Source organism: Pelecanus crispus, chromosome 6 (genome assembly GCF_030463565.1).
Source record: "Pelecanus crispus isolate bPelCri1 chromosome 6, bPelCri1.pri, whole genome shotgun sequence".
NCBI lineage: Eukaryota > Metazoa > Chordata > Aves > Pelecaniformes > Pelecanidae > Pelecanus > Pelecanus crispus.
The window spans coordinates 2,645,155-2,668,043 of NC_134648.1; the positions used below are offsets into that span (position 1 = coordinate 2,645,155).

Below are 22,889 nucleotides of genomic sequence, written 5' to 3' on the forward strand. Positions count from 1 at the left end.
CGGCCGGGGACCCGGCTGTCCGCTCTTCCTCTCGCCCGGGGTTGTTTTCTGCTCGAAGCCCTCCGGATTCACCGCGGCAAAAAATTGCCCCTTGTCCCGAGGCCCTGCAGCATTCGCCCCCTCGCATCCCCCTCCGGCAGCCGGGGGAGCGGAGGACGCGCCGGCAGCCCCTCGCACCCGGGGCCGAAGGCTCGGCGGCCGTTCTCTTCCTCCCTTATTGCTTCTGAAGCAGCGGGGCGGCGCGGGCTGCCCTCCGCGGAAGCCCCCCTGCCCCTCGGCCGTCCTCGCCGGGGCTGGGGACCGGTGGCACGGGGTGGGCCGGTTTGTGCTATCTGTAACGCGCTGCCAAGGGGCCGGGGAGAGCGGTGGCCTGACGCCGGGGAGAGATGGGGAGCGGCCGGTCACAGGCAGGACAGGGAGGGAAATAAAATAGTGACCCAAAAAGAAGATTCCAACCTTTTTTTTTTTTTTTCTTTTTTTTTTGTTTGGTTTTTTTTGTTGGTTTTTTGTTGTTTTTTTTGTTTGTTTGTTTTTTTGTTGTTTTTTTTTGTGGGTGGTTTTTTTTGTTTTTTTTTTTTGTTTTTTTTTTTTTTAAAGTGCAAAAAGCTCTCTGCTGCCCTAGAGAGAGGTTCTTTGGACCAACCATTCATTGCAAAGGAAAAAAAGGCAGCTAAAAGGGGGTGGGGGAAGGAGAGGACAATGCAGCGGGGCGTTCGTGCCAGTTCGGTCCCAGGCCGCAGCGCCCTGGGCAGACAGAGCAGCCTCCGGCCGCAGCGGCCCTAGAGTGCTTCACAATGCCGGGCCACGCGCGGGGAGCTGGGGAGGAAGAGGAGGCAGCTCCTGTCCCCCCCGCGCGCTCACTCACCCCTGGCCGATGCTTTCCGAGTCCTCCCTGAGCTCTGATGTACCTGTGGTTTCTCCCCTGGCTCCCAGCCGGCGCCCGGCCCCGGCCATCGCCTCTGCGCGGGGCTGCGTCGGGACGGAGGGTGCCACGGGACGGCCGACGCTGCCCCGGAGCGGAAGCGCGTCGATCCCCAGCCTCGCCTCCCCGGGCAGGGGGAGAGCGGCTTGCAAAGCCCCCCATGGCTCCCCGGCCGGCCCCACGGCCGGAAAAACCCGCGACAAGCCTGGCTGTGGGGCTCCTGCCCTCGACACGGAAAAGAGCCGCCCGGATGCGCGAGAGCGGTGGGAAGAGGGGGTTCGATCACAGCCCCTGCAGCCGGACGAGGGAAACGGTAAGGGGGCCGAGAGCGCGGGGCGAGCGATGAGCTGGTGGTGGCACAGAGGGGGACGTTTTGTTCCAGCTCTGCTCCCGCTTCCTTGGAGAGACCTTGACCCTCAAGCTTTGTGCTAACGGGAAGTGACAAGTGTTTCAAGGCAAGGAGACGACGGGGAGGAGGGGAAAAGCTGGGGGGGGGAAGAGGGTGCCCCATTTCTCTGCACAGAGATCTCTATTACAACCTCCGTCGTGGGAGCAGCCAGCCTCCGGGCTGAGGCTCCCTGCCATTTGCCCGTTCCTCCTCTGGTACTGGCCAGCCTGGCGGGACATCTTCATCGGCAGACGTCCCGGGGGAGGAGGAGGAAGGACGGTGGAGCGAGGCCAGCAGCGGCCCTGCCTGCCGAGTCAGGTGGGAGGCAGTGGCAGGACACGGAGGGCAAGGTGGGGATGTGGAGGAGCAGCTCTCCGAGAGGGGTGGGATGGGCTCTTTTCCTTCTCCTCAGTCTGCCCCGGGGAGGGTCTCTAGCTGATTTTTTGGATCAGCTTCTCATCGGACAGGCAGTAGAGGCTGTTGATGGACAGGTCCGAGATGAAGTGCTCACAGGCTTTGCGGGTGATCTGTTTGCAACCTCGCAGGTCGATTAGAGTGACGTTGGAGATGCGGCGCAGGTACAGCAAGGCCTGGTCCGTCAGCTTATTGCAGCCTGCGGGGAGATGAGAGGAAGAGTGAGCTGCAACGCCTCTGCAGAGCCAGAGCTGAGCTCCCACGTCAGGCTGTGAGGGCAGCTGGGGAGGAGGAAGCCACTTTATGACAGCAAGTCCGGCCACGCCACCCTCTTTACGATGGTAAGTCCAGCCATGCCACCCTCTTTACGATGGCAAGTCCGGCCACGCCACCCTTAGCCCAACAGGGCCCGGGGAAGCCAGCCTGGGCCACCCAGAGCAGCGTACCCACCTGCCATATTGAGCTCGGTGAGGGAGTTGCGTGTGGAAGAGCCCACGGCCGTGAGGAGGTTGGCTGACTGGTCCGTAAGGTGGTTGCAGTGGCTGAGGTCGAGGCGGGAGAGCAGGGGCATATGGCGGATGATCAGCCGCAGCGTGGCGTCGGTGATGTCCAGGCCGGCGAGCCGGAAATCGATCATGTTGCGGAGTTTGCTGCGATTGTCCTGACCTGCAAAGGGAGAGGAGAAGCTGAGCGCGGACGATGTGCCCCGCCGGGCTGGGGCACTCGGGATCCGGCATCGCCTCCCCGCTCCGCACCCAGCACGTCACCCTCCTCCAGCTCCCCACCGCCCCAGCCTCGCGCCGTGGCAGCCTGGGCGGCAGCTTACTGGGTTTGTCTGTCGGAGGCGTGAGCAAGTCCCGGATCTGAGGGTCCTTGATTCCTACTGCCCACCGAAGATCGAGGGTCCTGAGAAGGGGGCAGCTGGAGGTACTGAGAGCACAGACCGCAGACCAGGAACAGCCCGCTAAGATGAGGTCTTTCAGGCCTGCCGGGAGAAGGGAGAGGGGTAACGAGTCAGACGGGCTTGGTCAGCTCCCAGGCATCCCAGATCTCAACCTTCTTTCTCCAGGCAGATGAGGAAGCAGCTCCCCTCCCTGCTTGGGGTGGAACGGGGAGCCGGGCTCTCCGAGGGAGAGGTTAACACGCCGCAGCGGGAAACCCCATCACCATCAGCTGCTTGCCGGGAGACGGGATCCAGGCACCTCGGAGTTTTCCTGCTGGCAGGTACCAGGGTGCAGAGCCCATCTCTCGCTGCGGTCCAACCATCGGGAAGATTCGGAGCAGGCTGGTGGCAGAGGTAGGGACCCCTCCCCGGCCCACGCTCACCTGGCAGCCTGTTGACGAGCCACGTAAGCTGTTTTTTGGAGATATTGGTCCAGCTGAGGTCAAGGCTGACCGGCTGTCTTTTGATGATGCCGCTCAGCGCCTGGGGGGTGATGGACTTGCACCTGCTCAAATCTATTTTTGTCCACAATCTCTTGTCACAGCACCTGGGGACGAGGACAAGGCTGAAAGTTGAGCCCCTAAGAGCCCCACAAGAGACAGCCAGGGCGTTGCCGGGCTTTGGGGGGGGGGAACCCAGCCCTGACGTGGCCCCAGCCGCAGCACAAGGCTGCTCTGCTGGTTTCCCCCCGCCTCCAACACGTGGGGAGGTTGCAGAGGGTGTCCGGCCACCCAGGGATGCCCAGAACAGCCCCGGCGGGGTTTTGCTGCCACGTAACAAGATTCTGAGGAGCAGCTGTTGGCCTGCTCACCCCCCTCCCGGGTGCTCCTCCTGCCAGGGCGAAGATCTTAAGCGTCCCTGTTCCCAGCAGGCAAAACACTCAGCCTGGTCCCACCCCACGGCCTCGGCAGCGCTCGCTGCTTCGCCGGGAGCTGCGACAGAGCCCGGAGGTGGCACAAACTCCTCCTCTTCCAGGGGAGCCTGGGGAGACCCAGGACCCGACGGGGGCTCAGCTGTACCCCTGAAGATGCCGCACCAGTGGCAGGTGAGGAGACGCTCTCCTCCAGCCACCACCCCACGTCATTCCCACCGGCTGCCGATCAAAGCGGGCCGGTCCTTTCCCATCGTGCCACTCCCGCCGCTCAGCGGTTAGAAACCTCCCAGTTTCCAGTCCCCTTCTGTTCCCAAGCCCTCCATCCACAGCTGTCCCGGTGCCAGCATTGTCTTCAGGCCTGCTGCCCCCCGAGGCGTTTGCAGCCAGCAAACCCATCCCCGCCTCAGCCTGCCTTCCCCTGCTTGCTGGGAGGCCGAGGCAGGACGGGAGGCAGGGAAGGGCAAGGACCGTGCTGGGTGAGGAAAGGGCCTCGGCACCTCGCAAGGACACAAACGCTCAGGTGACAGCGCGGTCTGCCACCATCTCCCAACGGAAGGGACAGGAGGAAGGCGGGAGAAGGGGACAATAACGATCAGCGCACGTATGGCAGGGGCGGCAGCCAGCGGGGCTGGCCGCAGGGTCCGAGGGCAACGCTGCCGGGCAAGCGCCGGCGAGCAAAGGGAGGGCACGGAGGCGAGATCCCTTCCCCGCCTTCCCTCGGGCGGCCCACGGCACGAGGCTTGCCGCGGCCGTGCCCAGCCCGGGGTCAGGACGTGAGCAGGCCTGGCTGTGCCCCCCGCCCCGGCCCCACACTCACCACTTGTACCAGGTCTTGCACACCCGCATGCACTCGCAGAGCTCCCTGCGAGTGAGGTAGCGGAAGACGGACATCCACACCTCGCGCTGCATCCAGCTCTCCTCGCCCTCCTGCGCCCGGCCCCCTCGGCCGTTGAGCCGGGCCGCCCCCCCCCTCCTCCACGTTCTCGTCCTCCTCCTCCTCTTCCTCCTCATCCTCCTCGGCGGCTGCCTCCTCCTCCCCCCCGCCCCGCAGCGGCATTCTGGCGGGCGCGTGGCGCATGACCACGCGGGGCGAGTGCTGCAGGTTGGTGGAGGAGGCCGTGATGGCTTGCAGCTTGGGGACGATAGAAGTGCCGTGGACGTCTTTGGTGGGGCGTTGGAGCGTCACAGTGAGGTAGGAGCCGTGCAGCTTGGCCTTCTCCACCTCTGACAGCTCCTTCTTGCCGCTGGGGTTGTTCTCCTTCTCCCGCACCATGGTTCGCTCGGTGGCCTGGAGCCGCAGCAGCTGCCGTCGCTTGAAGCGTTCGTCTCTGCTGGCGCTGTGGTGGTCGCTGGGGCCGGCTCCCGGGGACGAGCGCGTCACCACGCCTCGCGGCGACGCCGGGTCGTGGATCAGCTGCAGCATGGGGGTGGGCGAGTTGGGCGGGGGGGTCAGGGGCTCCTCACAACTCCGCAGGGGCCGCAGCACTTTGGCTTGCGCCGTGTCGTCGTCGCTCTCCTCCACCTTCCGCTTCTGTGGGGAAGCGGGGCGGCAGGTTAGCGGGGATGGAGCCATGGTGGGCCTGGGGAACGCATCCCCCCTTCTCCTCTTCCCCAGGGCAACGTGCATGGTGCTGGCAGGGCCTGCACCAGCAGTGCCCAGTACCACCAGGACCAGAGTCCGCCCACACCAGCAATGAACATTTTCCTTCCCCCCTCACAAAAGGGGTGTCCCCTGAGGTTGGGGGTGGCTTCCACTCCGTGCCTAACAGTCCCCCACCTCTTGTGGCGGAAACTCGCAGGATCGCAGCTCAGCACAAGACACCATGGGGACAAGGGGTGCTCCTCACACCTGCTTGAAGTGCTGGGGGACCCAGGAACCAGGCAGATGTGCACCCCAAGCATGCACATCACCCAGGAGAAGGTGCCCCAGGGCGGCTGTTCCCCGCCTGGCTTGCCTTAGCTGCCGCACTTCCATCCACAGCAGTGGGCACGGTCCTACAGGTGATGCGGCAGCCGTAGGCCGGTGTCCTGGGCAGCACTGGCAGCCACCACCGGGCCAGCTGCCGCCGCACGCAGTCTGCTCGCTGCCTGGCAGAGGAACCCGGCTGCCCCTGCCGCTTCTGCAGGAGCCTGGCCTTGGCCTGCTGACGGGCTCTCTGGGAGCCGGGGACAGAGAGCAGGGGGCTGTCAGCTCACCCCACTCCAGGATCCCAGGACCGGACTGCGGCAGTGCTGCCAGGTCCCCGAACGCTGCCGTGCTGCACCCCCAGTGACCCCTGCTCTCACTAGTCACTGCCCAACCGGTCCCCTGGCTTGCACCGGTGCCTGCCCACCCTCCAACCCACCCATGCAGCCCAGCCGAACGCTGCCTGTCCCCTCAGCAGGATGCAGTGGGATGGAGGACACGCGTCCTGCCCTACCACAGCACAGCTTGCCTCCTACCTGGCCCTTCTCTGCATCGTCACCCTGGTAGCATTTGGGGCACTCCCAGCAGTTAGGGAGCTCATCATTGAGCAACCCTTCCCCATCCATCTGCAAAGAGAAGAGGGAAGTCAGCGGCAGTCCTTCCCCACGGCCAAGCCCCCTCTGCCCCAGAGCCCGCGCTGCTCACCTGCAGGCAGCCAGGGTGCACAATCTCGTTGCAGATGCAGCACTCCATGAGCTTCTTCTCAAAGTCCTGCGAGTCCTCGTTCTGATCCACCTCCCCGCAAAGTGCACACGTGACCGAGTGAGGCAGCCTGGGCTACAAAGGAAAGCAGGGGTGAAACCAGGGTAAGGTGGCACAGCCTTCCTCCTGCTCTCCCCCATTGCCTGAATCACGGGGAAGGGGCCAACTATCCCCCAGGATTCAAACTTAGAATCACAGAATCATAGAATCGTTTAGGTTGGAAAAGACCTTTAAGATCTTCCAGTCCAACCACTAACCTACACTACCAAGTCTACTCTAAGCCAATCAAGGGTAGACTAGACTGAACCATGTCCCAGAGTTCCACGTCTGCCCATTTTTTGAACCCCTCCAGGGATGGGGACTCCACCACCTCTCTGGGCAGCCTCTTCCAATGCTTCACCACTCTTTCCGTGAAGAAATTTTTCCTAATATCCAATCTAAGCCTCCCCTGGTGCAGCTTGAGCCCATTTCCTCTTGTCCTATCACTAGTTACTTGGGAAAAGAGACCAACACCCCCCCTCACTACCCCCTCCTGTCAGGCAGCTGCAGAGAGCGATAAGGTCTCCCCTCAGCCTCCTCTTCTCCAGGCTGAACACCCCCGGCTCCCTCAGCCGCTCCCCATCAGCCCTGTGCTCCACACCCTTCCCCAGCTCCGCTGCCCTTCTCTGAACACACTCCAGCACCCCAATGTCCTTCTTGTATTGAGGGGCCCAAAACTGGACACAGTATTCCAGGTGCGGCCTCACCAGTGCCGAGTACAGGGGCACAATCACCTCCCTGCTCCTGCTGGCCACACTATTCCTGATACACGCCAGGATGCTGTTGGCCTTCTTGGCCACCTGGGCACACTGCTGGCTCATGTTCAGCTGCCTGTCGACCAACACCCCCAGGTCCTTTTCGGCCAGGCAGCTTTCCAGCCACTCTTCCCCAAGCCTTGGTCATTGCCCTCCTCTCTCTGACCCTGATCAGCCACAGAGAGTTGCTGCCAGGCCGCAGCGGACTTCTGAGAAAAGGATCAAGCCGCACACTCACCGCTAAGCATTGCCGGAGAACGCAGGACTGCTTCATGCGGCCAGGCCCGCCAAACTTCTTCATGTCCCTGCAATAGTGGCACATGCCACACTCGCCCTGCATGCAAGCCTTGCATTTTCGGCACCGTACCCGCCTCCGCCTGGCGCCTGACACGATGGGAGAGACCGTAGGCCTGACGGGTGTCGGGCGGGGGGTTGGCTTCATGGTGTGTGGCTTGGTGATGGGGATGGTGGGCAGGCGCACCCTCAGCCGGGCCTGGAGCTTTAGCTGGCAACAGAAATAGAGAAGGAAGTGGCATGAGATGAGCAGACCACTGCATTTGACTCGGATCAGAAAGCCTCTGATCCCCGGCTCCCTCCCTGCGACCTCAGACAACGTGCCAGAGCGCAGTCCTGCTCCCTCACCTCCCTGCAGAGAAAGGAGCCCGTATCGGCACTGCCCGGGCGGCTCTCCTCGAGCGCACTCGGCCTTCGCCACCCCACCCCAAGAGCTCTCCTTCCTCCCACCCCCCATCGGCAGTCAGAAATGGGTCTAAAAAGGGCTGCCGAGTCCCAAAAGCATCGCGGTGCTCCAACAACAGCCGCTCTTTCCTTCTGAGGCAAGGAATGGCGAAGTGCAGAAAGACTGTCCTCTCTCTGGGCCACCCAGGTCTCTCTGCCAGCCGCACAAGGGGACAGGGCTGAACTCCGACATGAGCGCTCCGGTCACTCTTTCCCACAAGCTCGAGGTGTGCTGGGAACACCCAAGCACCCCTGTTTACAGCGCAGGTGGGACAGCACAGCTCTCCAGCAGACACCTGGCACCACGCGTGCCATCAGCCCTCGCAGCAAACGCGCTGGCTGTAGCGTCCTGTGGGATCGGCCGTGACAGTGTCTGCACCACAGCTGATGGGCCTGGGGAAGGGCAGGCACCCAAAAAACCCAGCACAAGGACAGGGTCAAGGATGCACCAAGCATCTGAGCGCTGCATCCAAAGCGTGCAGATGTCTCCAGGTCTCTTCTCCCAGAAAAGCTGCCCGAGATGCTTGTGCTGCTGAAGGACCAGGAAATTACGCTGGATCCTCTTGCGCAGGCAGGCAGAGACAGGCACCTCCAAAGGGCAATCTGAGAGGCTTGTTTGTCTGCAGACACCCAGACGGGGTGTTACCCATCCTTCCCAGTGCGATGGGGTCCTGCTCTTCCCATATGCCTGCCCATGAGCCTGTCTCCTGGCAGGAAGGAAGCAGTGACCTACAGGAGCCATCCTGGTGGGCCGCGGGAAGGCAGCCTGCGGAGGGGAAGTCCGGCCGGCCGGCGGCAGGCAGCTCCTCATCTCCTGAGCCCAGCGAGCTCAGCCCGGGCCACGGCCCAGCTTTGGGCCCTGGGTTATGAGCACAGCTGGAGAGGGAAGGGCAGGGGCGCACCAAAAGGTCCCTTTCCTGAGAAGCTGGCTGCTGTCTGCAGGTAGAGACCCCCAGGAGGGAGCTGCCTTCCTTGGGGTCGCAAGAGCCAACGCTACGGCGTGGGCAGGGACCCAAGAGGCACACTCACCTAGCAGCGAGGGGCCGGCCTGCCCACCGAACAGGCAGGGTCGATGCTGATCATCGACCCGCACAACCTCACCCTTCATCTCTCTCCGGGAACGCAACAGCAATACGTTCCCCTGACAGACACCATTATTCATACCACCCAGGACTCCTTTTTCAAGCCAGAGAGCTGCCGGGAGAGCACCCTTTAGAGGATCACCCCTTACCACCAACAGCAGGGCTCCTCTGAGCACGACCGAGGGGCTGGAGAACACGGAGCAGCTGGGGCTGACCCAGTTACCACCCGTCGGCTGAGCCGTGGTAACCGGCACGGTGGGAGACCTCCACCACTGCCAGCACACGGGTTTGCCCGCAGTGTTGTGGAGGCGGTTACACCCCATGGCCTGCCTCCGCGCTGCTCCCGTTCTGCCCGCCGGCTCGGGCTCTGGAGGCAGGTATGGAAGCGGTGCCACCGCATCCCAGTCACGTGCGGCGACTCAGCCGAGGGCAGGCAATCAGCTCAACCACACGCAATACCCACCCGGGTCCCACCTCGCAGCTCCTACCTTATCTCTCTTGGGCCACTGGACGATGGGGATGCCTGTAAGTGCCAGTTTGGGGTCGCTGTTCGCGTATTCTTCTAGCAGCAGCTAATGGAGAGAGAAGGGGGGGGGGGGGGGAAGGAAAAAAAAACAAAAAACAAAAAACCAAACAAACCAGAGACAAAAAGCACAGGTGTGAGCAGAGTGAAACAAGGCTCCCGCCAGCGAGGCAGGCTCCGACCAGATGCCAAAGCCAGCGTGCTTCAAACACGGCTGGGAAGGAGCCCTCCTCTACCCACGCCCGCGAGCAACGCTCCCTCCCCACATTAGACAGACAAGCTCTGTCGAGTTGATCTGCACGAGCGCTTTCATCAACTGCATTTCAGCCCTGAGGCCCCGCTCTGTGCGGTGGTAGGGGGAGAGTGCCAAGCTTTTGCAATCCAGGGGGATTTACGGGGGAGAAAGCACAAGGGTCCCCCCGTCTGCCCCCACAGCGGTCCCCGGGCACGGGGCAGCCGGAGGGTGCAGCGGGCGCAGGATGCGGTGCCCCGGCGTCCCCTCCCGTAGCCTGGCGCAAGCTGCCGGCTAGCCAAGAGCTGCTCCCCTGCGCTGCCTCGGGCTTTGGATTTGACTTTGACACGAGATCCCTCGGCACTAACCGGACGGGCACGCTGCCCTGCGGCGCGGCAGGCACCCTCGCTCTCGCTGGATGGGGGCTCCCTGCACTCCCCTCGCCGGGCCGTTTCGGCTCCGTCTCGCTCCCCTCCATCGCAGCCCCCTCCCCACGGCCGTTCCCCACCGAATTTGCCCATCGCAAAGGTGCTTTATTTACTTGGCGTTGCCATGGCTACGCCGGCAGGAGCCTCCTGCCGGCATCCCCGCGTGCGGTGCTTCCCGCTGCCAGGGCAGGGGCCTGCCGGCGTTCCCCGCGGGGCTGCCCGCTCTCCGGACGAACGCCCCGGGACCCGGCGTGGCTTCCCAGCGGCTCCCCCCCGCCCTCCTCGGCCGGCTGCGGGAGGCAGGAAGCCGCGGCCTCCCCTCCGCTCCCCGGCAGCGCAGCGTGCTGCCTACAGACTTTCCGCCTCCCCGCCAGCCTTCCCATGAGCACGCGCTGAAAGGAAAGGTCAGGGGCTGGGGGCTCACACACACACACACATATATATATATATACACACACATGTGGGCAGGGAACCACAGCCTCCCCCTGCCCAGGGCACCACGGGGGGTGGTGGTGGCTCAGCCGTGCTCCGAGCCAAGGGGCTGGGGTGTGTGTGTGGGGGGGACACCCGGGTCCTGGGGGCTGCCTCCGGCTCGGAGCCAGGGTGGGCGACAGCCCCCTTGCCCTCTCTGACCCCTGGCGTTCTGGCTGGGGCAGGGAGGGACACACACACACACATGGGACGAGGCGGAGGGGACCCTGCGAGCGTACCGCATGCTTCCCCCGGCCGGCAGGAACTCGGCACCGGCGAGCGCGCCCCAGGGAAGGGGAGGGGAGAGGTGAGCCCGAGCACCAGCCAGGGACCCCGCCGGGGAAGCAGGGGTCCCCCGCCACGGTCCCCTCCCACCCTGGCTGGCTCCGGAGCGTCCCCGCGTCCCCTCCCCATCCCGCAAGCATTGCCAGCTGCCTGACCTTGCGCCTCTGGAGCTGCCGAGACTCTGGGGCGAAGTTTGCCGAGCCCTCTTTGTTTCGGTGCCCGCACTGTGAGGGCTGGGGCCCCCCCCTCTCCCCAGACACCTCCAGGAGCTGGCTCAGTCTGAGCGGACCCGAGCCGGACCCCAGGTCTTCGGGGACATGGCTGGGGGAGCAGCCGCGCTCCCCGCCCCGAGCGCCCCCGGCTCCTCCCCGGCTCCGGCAGCCGCACTGGCAGCCTCGTGCTCCTCCCGAGCCCTTGGGCAGCAGCGGCAGCTTCCTGAGCCTGAAACAATGCTGCTGCGTCACCCACATGCGGTTCCCAGCAATGCTTTGCAACGGGAAGATGGCAGAAGAGAAAAAGCGAGCGAACGAGCAGAGGGCAGAGCCGTTCTGCTGCAGAGCCGGGAGGGGCCGGGATGGGCGGCTGGCGCCGCACGGATTGGCGCAGGGGCCCGGGCGGCGCGGCCCACCTTCCTCCCTCCCTCCGCCACCGCAATCGGAGACGCTGGGGCCAGGCTCCCCAGGGCCGGGGCAAGCTGGGGAGAGCGCGGCGGAGAGCTCTTACCCCGGCCTGCCTGCCGGCTCCTGGCCCTGCTCACGCCCAGCCTCCTCACCGCCTTTCTTTTGTCCTCGCCGAGGCGGTTCTGGGGGTTTCTGCTGGAAGCCGAACCCACCTGGATCTAGGAGACACCGCTGGCGTGAGCGGGGAGAAAGGGCTTTTAAATCAAGGCAAGAGGGATGAGCCCCTCGAAATGTGGGGGCTTGCAGGGACTGCACCCGGACCCTCCCGACCTGGACGCGCAAACCTTTCCTGACAAACATCCCGTCAGGCAAGTTTGGGAGCAGCTGTAGTCCCAAAGCCATGGGTGACCTAGCCACTAGAGGGGGACAAACCCACACCGGGTGAAGCAAGGGCTCCCCAGCCAGCTCCAAGCCCCCCGAGACCCTCCCCACCCTGGCTCCAGACCACCGCAATTAAAATGGAGGAAACTCTTGAAATAAAGCAAGCTCCCCAAAGCAGCACTGGAGAACAGCGACTGCTCCCCTTCCTGATGCAGCCAAAGCATCCACAGGCAACCTCAGCTTTTGTCTCTCCTGCTCCTGGAGAGGCCAGGAAGCCACCAGGCCGCACTGACCAGACACCGGGGTCCAGACTGTCACCTCCCAAATCGCCAACGACACCCTGGGGCCCCCGGCACAGGCTCTCCATGGATCTCACCATCTGTGTTGCACTGGGAACGCCCAAGCCCCGCCGTGTGCTTCGGCCCGGCACGGAGGACGTGCAGGGTGGCTCCTCCATCGCGCTGCCAAGGCCAAGCACATCGGATGGCGTGCCGAGGTGACACCTGGTCAGGCAGGATGGCAGAGGGGTCTTTGACCCCACGTGCTCCCGGCTGCAACGCTCCCATTTGGACAGCGACCATGGAAGCGTCAGACATCTCGTGAACGCCACACCGCCGGCACACGCACTCAGAACTTCACGCTGCGGTTTAGTCTCACCTGACCCACAGGCAGGAGTACAGCCAGCGCTGCCGTCCCACCAAGGGGGGACCTTTTCGGCACAGCTCACCCTGGCCTTCCTCCTCCATCCCGGGTGGAAGCAGCCCCCGTTCCTCACCAAGTCCTCTCTGCGTCCCGTGGCTCTGCAGCAAATGGGGGACTGTGCACGCTCTCCCCATGGCCACGGAGGGGGAGCGGGGTGCCCCAAGACCACTCACTCATCCCAAGGGCACTCATCGGTGCTTTTACACGCCCCGGGCTTCAGCAAGCTGATGTGCTCACTGCTGCTCTTAGACATGAGCACCTGGAGAAACAAACTGTCTTGGGAAAGCAGATTCCAGCTGGCAGATTTACTGGGGCAAGGAAAGGAGAGCATGAGGCACAGGGAACGTTTCAGGCAGATGTGGCCCCAAGGAGGAGCAGACCAGGCAGATGAGGAGAGTAACGTGTTTGTAGAGGAGCGAAGAGACGTCTCCGATCGTGGGGAGACCCGGCATAACACGGAGCCAGGTACGTGGGCAATGCCAGACCAGGGGCTTTGAGATGAGGTCCTGGAGACAGGATCCACACTTCTGGGAGAGGCTCTTCTCATTTCTCCAATGCTTGGTGCTCCAACACCTCCAGGCAGAGCCTGAATATAACCCGTTTGTGCCAGTTACTGAGGCCGCAGGGCTTGGTGACACTGCAGCAAGCAAACAGTTCAGATGTGGGCTCAGCTCCCCACAAGTCAGCCAACAGCAGGTCTGACAGCTCTAAAGCCAGAGCCAGACCATCCTGTTCCTCTGAAGCCTAAATGAGAGAAACCAGCACACCCCAAGACGGGTCAGAAGTGATGGACAGAAGCAGTCAAAAGACAACGGGACCTCTCAGAAGTTCCCTCTTTGCCAATGATCTTTCCAACAGCTCCAGTCCAGACCACGCACAGAGGCATCACCAAATGTGTGGAGATTTTTCAGCAAGACACGAGTGCTAGAAGGCGATATGGTCACGATCTCACTTTGCAAAGGCAGATCTTCTCCCAGGGCAGTGCTAGAAGCTGTTTTGATCTCTGTGGACCCTCCCGCTTAAGCCACTGGAGAGCGGCTCTCAGTCAGCAGTTGAGAAGGCAGCAACGTGGTGTCATCAGGAGCTTTCCAAAGGAGACAGGCAAAGCTAGAAGGGTTAAGGAGAAGCAGAGGTGGCAACATCTCTTCCTCTTCAAGATGCCTGACGCAGTCTTGTCTAGGATGGGTTTACAGAGTCTCAGCGGACAGACAATCCCTCCTGCCGTGGAGCTGGAAGTACATCTTTGTCACATCCAAAGCGTCACGTCCCACCATGTGACGGCTCCAGACTCAACATGTGACAGGATACAGAAGCATATTTCTTCATGTGACCCAACATATGGACATTCTGAAGTCAGGATCACCGCACAAGAGGCTGTGGGGAGAAGGCAGCATTTTCCTGGTCTGTGCCTGGGGACACTGGTTAGCAGAGGGTGGCAGGAAGCATGGTAGGATGCTTGATCTGACAGGCGGATCGAGGTGCCAGGTCACTACCTGCATGTCTGGGCTCTACGATGAGAAAACGCCACGTTCTGATCCTGGGTCAGACCAACTAAACATGCAGGCCACAGCCACAAAAGCCTCCCACGACACAGCGCCTGCCTAACTGGAAGACAGCTACACAGCGACGGCAGCAAAGTTGGCGAGCGCTGAAAACACGTTGGTTCTGTGCTTCTCCCCCCGAAAGAGCGGGTCTTTCCCACCGGTCCTGTTGGCTAGATCCCAGGTCCGTTAATGACTTCACCTGGTGACGTGAGGGTAAGAGTGCCTGCTGCGGATCGATGGCCCCAGAGTCAGGCTAAGATGTTGAGGATGTATGCTTTCTGTTTAGCTTATGTCACTGAAAACGGATTAGGCTCTAGTTCTCCACTAGCGCATCAAGAGAAACAGCAGATGAACAGAAGGGATCCAGGTCTAGGGTGCAGCACAAAGGATCCCACATGGATCACGCTCCCAAGAGCTGCGAGGGAAGGCAGGAGCAGCTGATCAGAACAAGACCGGCGAAGGAAAGGGCTGCGCTCACACATAGCCATGGTAGGACTGTGTTCTGGGACAGTCAGCTACAGTTGTGCAAGAACGCAAATAAAGGAGGGAGTTATACTAAAGCTTACAAAGGAAACATGGCTGAAATAGGATCTGCATCCCACATCATGAGTTACAGATGCATGGATGGCCACTTCACCTTCACACCCCTAGCTTGGTAACAACTTGTCCTGCCTTTAAAAAAAAAAAAAAAAAAAAAAGGTGTTCTCTATACAAGCTGTTGATATTGGAAATCTGATCTTCACTCATCGGGCTTTTCAGTGACCAGACCAGTTAAAAGGTTTAACTAGACACATCTTACCCCTCTTCAGGATTTATAAGCCAACCTACGTTTGCCAGTTCCATCACCTCTAAGGAAAATGTAAGTTTTGAAAGTAGAGATTTGCTGTAGTTTGACAAACTTGTCCTATTTTCTCCAGCCACTGCAGTCTGATAACTAAGGATCTTCATGCCTTGACAATGCCCTGTAGCACAGGCTTTACTTGGGAGGCTGCTAGTCCTGAGGGACAGAGCCCTGCAGCTCAGGATTCTTCTGAACCTCAGAGGACAGCCAGCTTTAAGGAGCAAGTCCTTCAGGGAAGCCGTTTGCTCTGACCGGACTGAGGGGAGTTTCGCCCGCAGCTCATCTGCAAGGTACAACTGGGCAGAGGGGCTGGTGGGTCACATCAAAACCACAGGCACACGTCTATCAGCTCCAGAATGTAACACGCCTTTTTGAACACGTCTCAAAACCCACTGACAACCTTGAATGCTCTGCCTTCAAAACACCCAACGCACGACACCAGCGTCCCTTTCTCGGTCCAAGGGTGAAACGTTGTGCTCACAGCTCAGAGCGCGAGTTTCTCCAGAGCATCATATGCTCCGTGGTAGGGCCGAGGCTACGCCGCCGCCGTGGCTCAGAAACACAGGTGTTGCGTACTCGAAGGCCACGGCACACACCGCGCACTTGAAAAAGCCACAGGAAACCAGAAGTGCAGCCCCCTAACAGCACCTACTCCCAATCCTTCAGCCAAGCTCCATCAGAGCAAACAACAGCCCACCCTGGGACCCCACAGCTGCGCCCTCTGCTCCAAACGCAGCAGAGCCCCAGATTTACCAAATGACCCACAAAAAGGAAAAAAAAAAAAAAAAAAATCAGGAGACAGCACTTGGAAAAGAAACACGACTGCAAAGACCAGGATACATGCACGGCTGTCTGGATGTCAGCTTTGGTACAGGCAAGCAGCTGAACAGATCATCATCAGCAAGGAAGGGAGCAGAAGTTAACTGTGGTTTTTGGAACTAAAATGGACTTCTGGGGAATAGAGTGAGGCTGACATTCTCACATCAGTGCTGAAAAGGCTAAAACACCAAAGCTGGTGGAGTCAGCACAACAGGTTGGCCGATACAGCTCAGGTTGTAAAGCAGGCCAGGGGGAAATAAAAAAAAAAAAAAAAAAGATTCATGTAAGTAAGCCAAGGCAACATCCTGTGCAAACAACCCAAAGAAACAAGGCCAAATCCACCTGGGGCAAGGAAAGGGCTCCAGCTGTCACAGTGTCCAGCAGCCCACGGAGTCCACAGCCAGAACTGGAGACAAACTGCATCGCAAAACGAGCACTCTTGCACTGACACCCGCAAGGGACCCAGACAGGGCCCGGAGGGTCCCCAGAGGAGTCTCAGCCACACCGGCTGGGAGCAGTTACTGCTCTTGCTAGCCCTGACCCAAAATCCAAGCCAGGGCTGTCCCTCAGCATCAGCCGGTGTAACATCAGCCTCACGTAGAAGACGACGACAACACCAAGCCTGCAGACACATCACTCCCTCGCCCCAGGATGGGGCAAGCTCATGGCCAAGCACAGTTTCCCCGTGTGGAAATGCATTTCCACCTCCGATGCCGCAAGAAAGCGGATGCACCGTGACAGCCCCGAGGAACGGCAGTGCTTGCGGCTCCCTCGTGCCTACATACCTTGACGTCAGCGATGAGGGCGTCCTCATCCTCAATGCCGGTGGGAACGCACTTCTTGTGCAGAGGGAGCGACTCCAGTTTGTCCACGAGGCAGCGCAGCCCCTCCAGCTCAAACTGCGTCAGGTGCACCTTCCTGCTCTTGCGCGGGCTGCCACCGTTCGGGTCCCAGGCCTGGCCGTTTTGGGAGCCCCGGCTGGAGTCGGAAGAGTCTATAGACGGGGTCTTCTTCAGACCCGGCAGGCTGCTCCGGCAGCTCCTGCCCAGTTCATCATAGTCCACATTGGCACCATTGGCTACGGGGCTGGTGAGAATGGACCGCCTTGTGACCGGTCGCCTGGGTTCCTTCCCTGCTGCATCCTCCTCCTCTTCTTCCTCCTCCTCCTCTTCCATGTTTACCGAGTCTGAGGAGCTCAGCTCCATATCTGCCACGATGGAGAAAGAATGAGAGAAGAGCGCAGTGGCCAGACAATCACTCAAAGGAGGCATTCAGTTTCTAGAGGAATCCCCCCAGTCACCAGAGATGCTGGAGCAACAGATACGTACAGGGACAAGGTGAGAGGATGGGGCGCGTAGCGGCGAAAACCAGAACAGCTAAAACCCTTTCCCATTGTTTTGTGGGAAGGTGAGGCACAGGACATGGGAAAATCACCCAGAGAAGGAGAGAGCAAAGCCCTAGGCTGTATTTCACAGAATCCTAGAATGGTTTGGGTTGGAAGGGACCTTTAGAGATCGCCTGGTCCAACCCCCCTGCCACGGGCAGTATTTACAGCCTCTTAGAGGAGAGAGGACAGATTTGCTTCAAGGGCCTTGGGTGGAGGCTCTCCAGCTCTCTCCCATTCTGAAGAACGGTCTCTGTGAGAAATCCTCTCTTGAACCACTGCTCAGGTCCCACATGCCTTGACTGTAAGGAGGCCAAACATTCCTTTTGCGAGAGACTCCCTGCGCTCCCTTGCACAGAACTTTGACAGCACTTTAAACTCTGCGTGCAGAAAGGCCCCGAGCAGCAAGAAAGCATTACTGCCCCACGGCCCGCAGCAAGGTGGTGGTTACTGCAACTTCCCTCTGCCTCTTCTGTTAAAGGCTTTGCGTGTATCAGCAAGGCCCGGAACTTGTGTTCTGGTTTTGCAGCTGCGAGGAACCGGGCCTGTTGCAGGGGTAAAGGAGGAAGCAAAAGTCTGGCTAGTTTTGACTTGTTGCTCAAAAGGAAAAGAAATAAATCGCACCTCCTTCGGCCAGTCTGCAATACCCTCCGACCGCTCAGTACAGCAAACAGGGAAAAGGGAGGAAATACTCAAAGAAACCACCCTGCGAAATTGAGGAAGTGATGGTCCCAAATTCTTCCCGCACAGCCCTCCCCTGCCCGCCGCACTGCTGAGCCAGACAGTACCCCAGAGGAGGGTGCAAGAAACCGCCGCCGTACGGGTGAGGAAGGAGTCAGGGCTGGACAGCCAACGCGGCTGGCTTACCCATACTGAGCGATTCCTTCTGGAAGTCCTTGGTCAGATGCGAGCGGCTGGTGATGCAGTAGACATAGCGCTCCAGCACGTACCAACACATCTCGTAATAGAAGGGATAACGAAACTTATTTGGGACCTGGAAAAGAGGCAAGGGGAAGGGGATGGGTTCAGGCTTCCTTCACCGCAGGGCTGCACGGAGATAGCTCTTACTACTGCTGCCTCGGTCCAGACTGACCCCTTCCCGAGAGACAGGAAACGCACGTACGTGTATAACGGCATCATTCATGCTTCTGGCAGCCTGATGTAATTCTCCTTGCAGAAGGGTATTATCACCAGGCAGAGCAGAGACCAGGCACTACTCACTTGCAAGCCAGTAACATTTCATTTTTTCTTTGTTAGGGTTGCAGTTCTTCCCCCACAGACCTCCTTCTCATTAGTACGAGAAAAAAAGTGGCAGATACCACAAAAGGTTTCAGTCGAAGGTAGTGGTTCAAGCCCTCTCCCCAAGCCCCAGCACAGCATCTGCCAGTGTTAGGATGCGCAGAGGGAAAGGGTTGGTCTATTAAGAGAGGTGCTACCAGCTCAGCTATTTAGCAGAGCGCTATCGGGGCTCTGTCACATCAGCGCCAGAGATTCACACGCAGGCAGAATCATAGAATTGTTTAGGTTGGAAAAGACCTTTAAGATCATCCAGTCCAACCAGTAACCTAACACTACCAAGTCCACATTAAACCAATTAAGGGGAGAGGAATAATTTCGTGTTTCCTGGCTTGGTGGCTGGATTATTTATAATGAAAGTAAAAACTAGGAATCGTTAAGGTTGGAGAGGACCTCTAAGATCATCAGTCCAACCATCAACCCAACACCACCATGCCCACTAAACCATGGCCCAAAGTGCCACGTCTGCCCGTTTTTTGAACACCTCCAGGGATGGGGACTCCATCACTTCTCTGGGCAGCCTGTTCCAATGCTTGACCACTCTTTCCATCAAGAAATTTTTCCTAATATCCAATCTAAACCTCTCCTGATGCAGCTTGAGCCCATTTCCTCTCATCCTATCGCTTAGCTGCTTGGGAGAAGAGACCAACACCCACCTCACTACAACATCCTTTCAGAAGATGTCCCTGACCCTGCTGCCTGCCTCGCACCTTCCTGAGGCTATGCTGCCCAGGGTGGAGCAGGCACATGCTCCGTCATCCTATGTCTCAGCTGCTCTGGATGATGGTCTGACATCCGAGTGCTAACCTACAGGTCCTGCCGGCTGCAGCACCCTGAACCGCTTGGAGAGGTTGGCAGTCTGTCTGTCACAGCCCAGGCGTGTCCTGAGGCTTCTCTGAAGGTGCTGAGCACTGGAGGACTCGCGTCTCCACAAGGAACAAGTGAGAACGCCCACTTGCCAACAGCACTGTCTGCTCGAGACCTCAGGATGCCTTTAGTTTTTTTTTAGTCATCTTAGACCACACCAAGATCTAAGATCACCACCAAGCAGCAGCAGAAGGCAGCCAGGTAAGGGAAGAGACAACGCACTGGACGCACTCCCACAGCCATGTTTGCTGCCTTCCTCTTCCCTACGAAGGCAGCCAGGGGAGGTCCCCATCACACCCACAGCAAGGTTTCCAGACCCCTCAGAAGCCTGGCGTCAGACTGGAGGCAGCACGAAGGAACACAGCCTTAGCGCACGTTGCAGGCTCTCCCTCTGCCCAAGTTCCTGCCTGTACATTTAGCAGGCTAGGACGTCTCGCTTACAGACAGCTGGAGTTTGAGCAATCTGTCACAGGGTGAGACTCAACTTGCCTGCCTGCACACCATCGCTCTCGGCTGCGCCCTCCCCACCATCCCAGGAGGCCGTGTCCTCCCAGCTCTCCCACAGGTCCTTACCCGCGTGCGGTCTTCAATGCTGTAGATCCGGAGCTGCATAGGGATGTTGAAGCTGTGTAAGAAGTTGCCTCCAAAAACCAGCGTGTCCATGGGAGTGTACACAGCATGGATCCAACCTTGGAGAGGAAGCAGAGTTTGAAGAATCCTCCTGAGCAACTAGATGATACCAAGGTCTGGCAACTGACAGTCCTTACTAATTCCATCTCCTTTGCAATCATTAATGAACTGCGCTCTTCAGAGCGGGGCTGGCAAATCTACACAACCTTCACGCTGCTCAGCTGAGTCCACCCTGACAGTTGCACCCTTGACCTGCACCCAGGTTAGCTGCAAACACACAGACTAGCTATTGTCACATCAGCCAGCCCTAGCAGCAGCGGGGGGCTAGGATGGGACCACACAGACTCCAGCTCTTCGAGGAGGGCAGATATTGCTGTGTTATAGCAACAACATCCACCCCTCCTGAAGTGTCACTACCAAATTACTCAATACCCAGCTCACTTAACCCATCTAAGAGCTAGAGACAGACTTGTACTCAGGCACTTAAACACACCTGTGGATCTGGCCTCACATCCTCCCACGGCGGCACATGCGCCACAGCTTTTTGTCATCCTGGTGTCTCTGTAAAGTTACTTCCTAGATGCATTAGGCCTAAGAACACCAGCAGCCAGGGAAACAGTCTTCCAAAGTCTGTTCAACAATTAGAGAATCCTCAAAGCAACTCTAGTCTCAGCTCTGTTATCTCCAAGGCAATCCAGCCAAGCCCAACATTTTGGGAATTCCAGCATGGGTTTCCTTTGGGCAAGGCCACTCAGTTCAAAAGAAGTGTCAGTCCCGGTACCAGGATATAAATGAGTAACTTGTGCAGTCCCTGGTGCTTTTTGTTCCTGGTCTTGCTGCAAGCTACAGGGGTACGCGCGTACAACACAGCTTATTCCTGCACTGCTGTTGGAGATGAAACGGCAGGCTACAGCATCCTTTGCCATCTGAGACAGTCTTACGGACACAATTTTTATGCAACAGTTTTATTAGAAGCCTTGAAAGGGGTCCAACAATCATTCTCCTTACAAGGGAGTATTCCCGAGTGCAAGCACAACATTTTGCCGACACCCCAGGTCTGCATCACATCCTAAAAGGCTGTGAGCCAGTCCTTGCGAACAACCAACTTGAGCTGCTGTTTCACCTGCCTCACCTCTTCCGCCTTTGCTGTTTTCTAGCACAGCACTGTACTAACTGTGCATGCAAGACGCTGCTGATACCCTCTAATTATCCTGCTTGCTAAACCAAGTCAGACTAAAGATTTCTCTTAACTCTTGAGAGCGTTCCCACTCCCAACCTCAAAGGCTCCTTGCCCAAGCCCTCTGCAAAGCAGTCACCTGCAAGGCTCTCCATGTTACTGCTTCCCAGCTCCCTGCTGGGTTTCAGCAATTTCCAACATCTGCTTCTACCTATGTGCTTTCCAGTTCTTCTACCTCTAGTACATGCAGACTTCAATTGTCTTTCCTCGTGTCCAGAGCTGTCACCTCGTTCCTTAAACTCACACACTGGCTCCCTTCCTTGCTTCACAATTTGAACACAACTCTGCAGAGATTTCACAAGAGACCCAGGAAGCTGAGGAGCTGTGCTGCCTTGGGCCAGCCTCTGTCCTCAATGTGCACTGCTCTGCATGTCAACACGATGGGGTCTGGGAAAGCCTGCTTTAATAATTGATCAAGCATGATGTGAGCCAGCCACAGCTCTCCTGTCGCTCGGGCTGAATCCACAGTGCCACGACAGGCACATTTTGGGAGCTGACAAGCAAGAGGATGGAGCCATATCACATCTCCCAGTTACTCATGAGGGAAGAAGCTAAATCCTGCCTGTTCTCATTTTGCTCGTGTCCCAGGAGTTTCAGCCTCTTGCCACAACCCTGGCAAAGGCCAGGATGCGCCTGCCCACCCTGCAGTACCTGAGGGGATGACAAACGTGTAGCCCTGCTTGAGCTCGATGCGCTGGCATTCTGACACTCTGTCCCCAAGAAAAATGTCTCCCTGCTTCCCTGAGAGAAGCCAGTTTTCATAGAGCTCCAGGTTCTGGGGTGTAGGAGGGATTAGCCAGAAAATCTGCAAGTAAAGACAACACATGTATGTAAGTCATCACATAATTAACAGCAACTGACAACCCCCTGCTTCTTCCAAACCTGCGCTGCTCCCTTCTCCAGCCATCTAAATCTTCCACTCCCCACCCACAGAGGAGGCAAATCTGCAGAAATTCCCCGTAAAGTGACCTAAAGAGCAGTCCCATCTGAGAGGGCAAGCCACTGAACAAGGTTCTTCCCAACCTGATGCACTGAGCACCACAGGAAGACTGAGCTTGGGATGCTTTGTAAGGTATTATTTACAACATCGGTGTCAAGAGATGTAGAGACCACTGAAGACACCAGAGTATTACAGACAAAGGAGGTATTTGCCTGTTGGAGCGGGTCCAGAAGAGGGCCACCAAAATGATCCGAGGGCTGGAGCACCTCTCCTATGAGGCCAGGCTGAGAGAGTTGGGGTTGTTCAGCCTGGAGAAGAGAAGGCTGCGAGGAGACCTTTCAGTACTTAAAGGGGGCCTACAGGAAGGATGGGGACAATCTTTTTAGCAAGGCCTGTTGTGACAGGACAAGGAATAATGGATTTAAACTAAAGAAGAATAGATTTAGACTAGACATAAGAAAGAAATTGTTTACAATGAGGGTGGTGAGGCACCGGCACAGGTTGCCCAGAGAGGCAGTGGAGGCCCCATCCCTGGAAACATTCAAGGCCAGGTTGGATGGGGCTGTGAGCACCCTGGTCTGGTTAAAGCTGTCCCTGCTTGCTGCAGGGGGGTTGGGCTGGGTGATCTCTAAAGGTCCCTTCCAACCCAAAGCATCCTACGATTCTGTGATTCTATGATTTACCTGCGTATTTCTATCATGTTAGTAAAAGCTACAGCTGAACTAGAGATTTGCACCTGTCTGGCTCTGTGCAATACAGGTAGCAAGCAGATATCCATCCCCAACTAGGTTCTTCAGAGGCTATTAACTCATCCTTTGGGGGAAAGCACTGGAGCCACAAATCATCAGAATCACTGGGGAAGTCTG

The 22,889-nt window shown here is 58.7% G+C and overlaps 1 protein-coding gene across 1 annotated transcript in view; it reads right to left on the reverse strand.

The window, feature by feature from the left end:
* Nucleotides 1–1,141: 1,141 nt before the first annotated feature.
* Nucleotides 1,142–22,889, reverse strand: part of KDM2A (lysine demethylase 2A) — a 51,966-nt gene continuing 30,218 nt past the window's right edge. The window contains 14 exon segments of the mRNA XM_075711920.1: nucleotides 1,142–1,923; nucleotides 2,175–2,390; nucleotides 2,551–2,709; nucleotides 3,051–3,214; nucleotides 4,359–4,510; nucleotides 4,512–5,072; nucleotides 5,984–6,073; nucleotides 6,153–6,284; nucleotides 7,242–7,508; nucleotides 9,312–9,395; nucleotides 16,455–16,876; nucleotides 17,921–18,047; nucleotides 19,790–19,905; nucleotides 21,735–21,888. Of these exon segments, the coding sequence (XP_075568035.1) occupies nucleotides 1,742–1,923; nucleotides 2,175–2,390; nucleotides 2,551–2,709; nucleotides 3,051–3,214; nucleotides 4,359–4,510; nucleotides 4,512–5,072; nucleotides 5,984–6,073; nucleotides 6,153–6,284; nucleotides 7,242–7,508; nucleotides 9,312–9,395; nucleotides 16,455–16,876; nucleotides 17,921–18,047; nucleotides 19,790–19,905; nucleotides 21,735–21,888 (2,826 nt within the window). The 3' untranslated portion in view covers nucleotides 1,142–1,741.